Here is a 4403-nt window from a genome sequence, read left to right as displayed (position 1 = left end):
CACAAACACAAACACACAGAGTTAATCGTCACAGCAGTGCATCATAGGATCAGAGCGAAAATAACCCCAATCATCACACCTGGTGGAAACTCATTTCATAATGCAGCAGCTGGAGGTATTGCTGCATCTTCAGGTGGTGTTTCTCAAAGAAGCCATCAAACGCCTCCTCCATGTCTCTGAGCTGAGTCAGGAGCCTAAAACACACATGACAAACAGACGCAGTTTCACAAAAGCTGCCTGCTAATATACAGTTTTAATAAGATGTTAGTGACAAACTGAGAATATGTCTTCTAAATCCTCTCTTCTATAAATCCTTCTCTCAATACTAACAGTTTGTCTTGTGTCCAAGTAATTTCTCTTCAGAAGATGCCTGACCTCATGCTGTACCGCACTTTTTCACAGATGCTGTACCTCTGAACAGTGTCCAGGTCTGATTTTAGGTCCCTCTCCTCCTCTACATTTCTCTTAGAGGCCTTGACAGTCTCCAGGTTGGACAGCAGCAGCCGTCCTTCTTTCAGCACGCTCCGGATATCATCCTAAAACGACACAATAAACAAAAAGACAAATAAAAAAAACTGCAAAAAACAGACAGAGACATCAAATAAAAACTACCAGACACAGAAAGAGAGAGAGTAAGAAAGACAAGCGAGAAGAGCCAGGTCAACCTTCATCTGTCTGTATCGGTGTGTGTGTGAGTGCAGCAGGAACTCAATGGCACTAGCTTCATCTGGAAGTTCGGTCTCAGATAGCTCTGATCCAAAGCCTTGCAGCAGCTGGGCGATCTCCTTCACTGTCACCGCAAAGGTCTCAATTGCCTGCAGACACACACAACATTTCTCATGCAAATGGGTTTGTCCAATTAAGTAGTTTAGCAAAACTATTATTTCTTGTGTTTTATTTTTAGTTCCAAACCCCATAAGGAAGTGTGCAGCTTGTGCAAACATAACCTAGCTGTAACTTCTTCAAATTCAACAGCAGCATGCCGAGCTCTGATTGGCTCTGGCGGATTGACTAGCATCAGAGGTGTATACCGTGCGGAGGACGATCCAGTCACTTTGGCAGTACTCCACTTTTGCAGTGAAGTCTGATGTCAGGTGGTTTTCATCGATGTAGCGCAGCAGGTCACCAACCGAACGCAGCATCACCACCTAAAAACACAGAGCCACAAGGCGTCTAGCAGCCACCTGGCCAGTACTGTGTTCGACATTTTAACAATAGCATCAAATCATCAAAGAGAAGAGAACAACATCAACTGCTCATCCAAATTAACAGGAAGATTGTGTGTAGTTTTATGTGTAGAGCAGAGACAATGAAATGACTCCCTTTTGGGTGTAATTGGCATGAAATGTTACTTGCAAAAATACATGTTTGAGCTTGAAAGGTTACCATCAGGTTCTAGACTGCAAGTGGCATTAATAGCCTACTTGCTTTAATCGCTCAGTCTTTTTCTTTCTTCTTTCTTCTCATTCATGGATTGTGCTGCATCAGATTACTAAAATACATTTTTATGAACAACAATTTCCTCCCACCCCTCTTTTCTCAGTTTATAACCCCCTCTCACCGGCATCTTTAACAGGAAGTCATCCTGGCTGAAGCGGAAGCCCAGGTCAGTGCTGGAGGACGGACTGGGGGCAGAGCTTAACAAGCCGGAGGGGTGGAGAACCAAGACCAAATGCAGTTTTTCTGGAAATGATGTCTGAAAGAGGAATAAGTTTATTATGTAATTTGTTAATCTAGCTGTGTTCTATTATTATACACTAGATGATCGTATGCTGAGGACTTAAAAAAGGGAACAAAATAAATGTAAAGGTAAGACTTTTGTGGATTTTTCCTCCACCACATCCCTGGAGGAGTACAGGATGAGAGGAGTCACACTGTCAGTCAGAATGGTTGACAGCTCAATGTTGTTAGTCGTGCAGTCTAGCAAAGCTCAACACAGCATCAGCATCTCGCTTTGTCAATCTGGGAAGTGTGTCGGTCTCTAGCACTCAGCTGTTTCCTCACTCTTCTTCGTGACAAACAGCCTTGCATGCCCTCACTGTTCCCTCTCTGTGCAGAAATAGAGCTGGTCTGTTAACCCTGATTCCTAATTTTCAGGATGTCACAGGGTCTCTGCAAGCTTGAAGTGGTTAAAATCCATTTCTGAGTAATTTTCTGTGTGGCTCTCTTATGGTTCCATTTTCTTCTGATTTCTATCTCTTTTCCCCTGCAGCATATATTGTACTTTTTTTCAAGAAACGCAGCAAATAATTGCTGAAATAAACTGATGTGTGTGTTGCTTAACATTTAATTCTGTATTATGCACAGTGGCACAAAGATTAAAGCCTGTGGTGTTGTCTTACTTCTTTCAGTTTGGCTATGTGACTGCTACAAGACTGATGACCACTGAGCAAAGCAGTAATCCAGTGATCTACCAATTGTAAGGACTACTTCCTCACCTGCATGCCATCTTTTGCACTTATCCTTGTCTCCTCTCCTCTAAATACCTGCTATCCACCCACATATTCAAAACAGTGTTTTCTCAGATCCAAAGGCCCAGGGAATTATTAACTATATGGAAGACTTTTACACTTTATATTAGCCTCTGTATCTGTGTTTAAACATTGTTGCTTTTGGTACACTGCTTTCACATGATCTTTAACTATAATGCATACAGCGTCAACAAGTAAAACAACCAAAAGGCTCAGAGAAGAGATTTCTTTTCACTCTCCTAAGGCAGGTGAGATAGAGAATTAGATAGTTATCCTCTCGCACAAAACAGGCTACAAGTATTTTAGCACAGATGGGCTTTTTCTCTGACAGTGGCATTCATCACACCCAGACATTTAACCCAGAAAGGGCTGACCTTTTTACACTAGCCTTTTGTACAAAAGCATGTAAATAGTCACCCAAGTGTCAACATAAACCTGGATATGCACTCAAATAGAAGCCATGATGGGGGTTATTGGATGACTGCAGACTTGTCAAAACATCTGCATTCCACAACTGCATTTAGGTTTGTGGGCATCACAACGAAGTATTTCACACATGGTTATTTCCAAATCCATTACATAAAGCTGCAGAACTTGAAAACACTCCACAGCAGAGCCAAAGCAGATAGACTCCTCTGTACCTGCAGTTGCAGCCCAAACAAACACACACACACACACACACACACACACACACACACACACACACACACACACGTTTGTCATTGGCCTGTCCTGGTTCCCACACAGACTCTTAACATTGACCTGCCATCTGAATCTGACCAGTCTCTAATTCACCGAGAGGCATTTTATGGTAAACAGGCCTATCTAATGCAGGTTGCACTGTTCTGAGAGCACATCCCAACATCTGTGTCGCAGTAGGCTACTCAACCACCTTAAGGACAGCTCATCTCGCTCTTTGCTACTCTCTCTGCTGCAGTATTCTCGCCGCCCCGTTTGATGCATCCCACCTCCCCCCCTCCAGGCAGAGCTTACCGCGGCCCGGCGCAGACGGGGGAAGCCCCGCAGCGGGTTGGACTCGGCCATGGCTTCCCTGTTCTACCCGGACCCGGGAAGTCTGCAGCGGGACGTGGTGTCGGGAGCGAGCAGCCGCAGCAGCGATGGCACGGTATCCTTCACTGCAGTGTCCTCGCGGGCAGAGCGGCGCGCTGAGTGCGCACCTCAGCACACGTAGTTGTGCTCTGGACCAGGATGGGTGTGTTCAACCACCTGACGTCAAAGCCAAAATAAGTTCGCCGCTCCACAACTGCGCTGCACAAATGTTCCTTTCATTTGAGTTGCATTATTATTATTAATAATATGCTATAGGTCTATATATAACAACTCTGCCTCGCCCTTCTTTAAGATATGCAAATTAAGATTTCTTCACGTCTGTGGACTTGAAGATGACTTATATTTTTGTTTTCCTTTTTTGTTGCTAACTTAGGCTTACTTGAGAAACACTCTGTATGAAGCATTGGTGGGACAGAGACACAGAGTTTTGATTATTTTCCATTGGTTCCGCTAGATGGCGCTCGAAACTCAGAATACTTTAAACCACCTATGGATCACCTTATATTTTATTTGCTGTTGGGCCGCCATTGACAAGCTCCCACCCACTTTCCACTCTTCGTGAATTAAGCATGGCTATAACCTGCCACCTCCACCTTTCCATTAAATGCAGACATCCAGCTTCATTATTATGCTTATAGAGACCAGAACTCGGGAATAAAACTGCACAGTCGTCTGTGTGTAAACTAGCTGTCTGTAACTTGACTAAAGCCCCTGAAAACATTGTTTTAAATTCTGTGTAATGTTAAAAAGACACATGCAATCACATGTAAGATCAAAATCATCCAGGTTTGATTAGGATTTTGTTTTACATTCAAAACTATAATATGACAACTAGAATAATGTACTTGATGCAGTGCCCCT

The 4403-nt window shown here is 43.5% G+C and overlaps 1 protein-coding gene across 1 annotated transcript in view; it reads right to left on the bottom strand.

Annotated features, from left to right (window-relative positions):
• The window catches only part of mcf2b (MCF.2 cell line derived transforming sequence b), a gene marked incomplete at its 3' end in the record, with an annotated part of 10540 nt that extends 6833 nt beyond the window's left edge, over positions 1-3707 (bottom strand). The window contains 6 exon segments of the mRNA XM_032534327.1: positions 80-194; positions 412-536; positions 666-815; positions 1032-1148; positions 1562-1696; positions 3465-3707. Of these exon segments, the coding sequence (XP_032390218.1) occupies positions 80-194; positions 412-536; positions 666-815; positions 1032-1148; positions 1562-1696; positions 3465-3515 (693 nt within the window).
• Between the last annotated feature and the right edge of the window lie 696 nt (positions 3708-4403).

Source organism: Etheostoma spectabile, chromosome 13 (assembly GCF_008692095.1).
Source record: "Etheostoma spectabile isolate EspeVRDwgs_2016 chromosome 13, UIUC_Espe_1.0, whole genome shotgun sequence".
NCBI lineage: Eukaryota > Metazoa > Chordata > Actinopteri > Perciformes > Percidae > Etheostoma > Etheostoma spectabile.
This window is presented reverse-complemented; position numbering and strand designations above follow the sequence as displayed.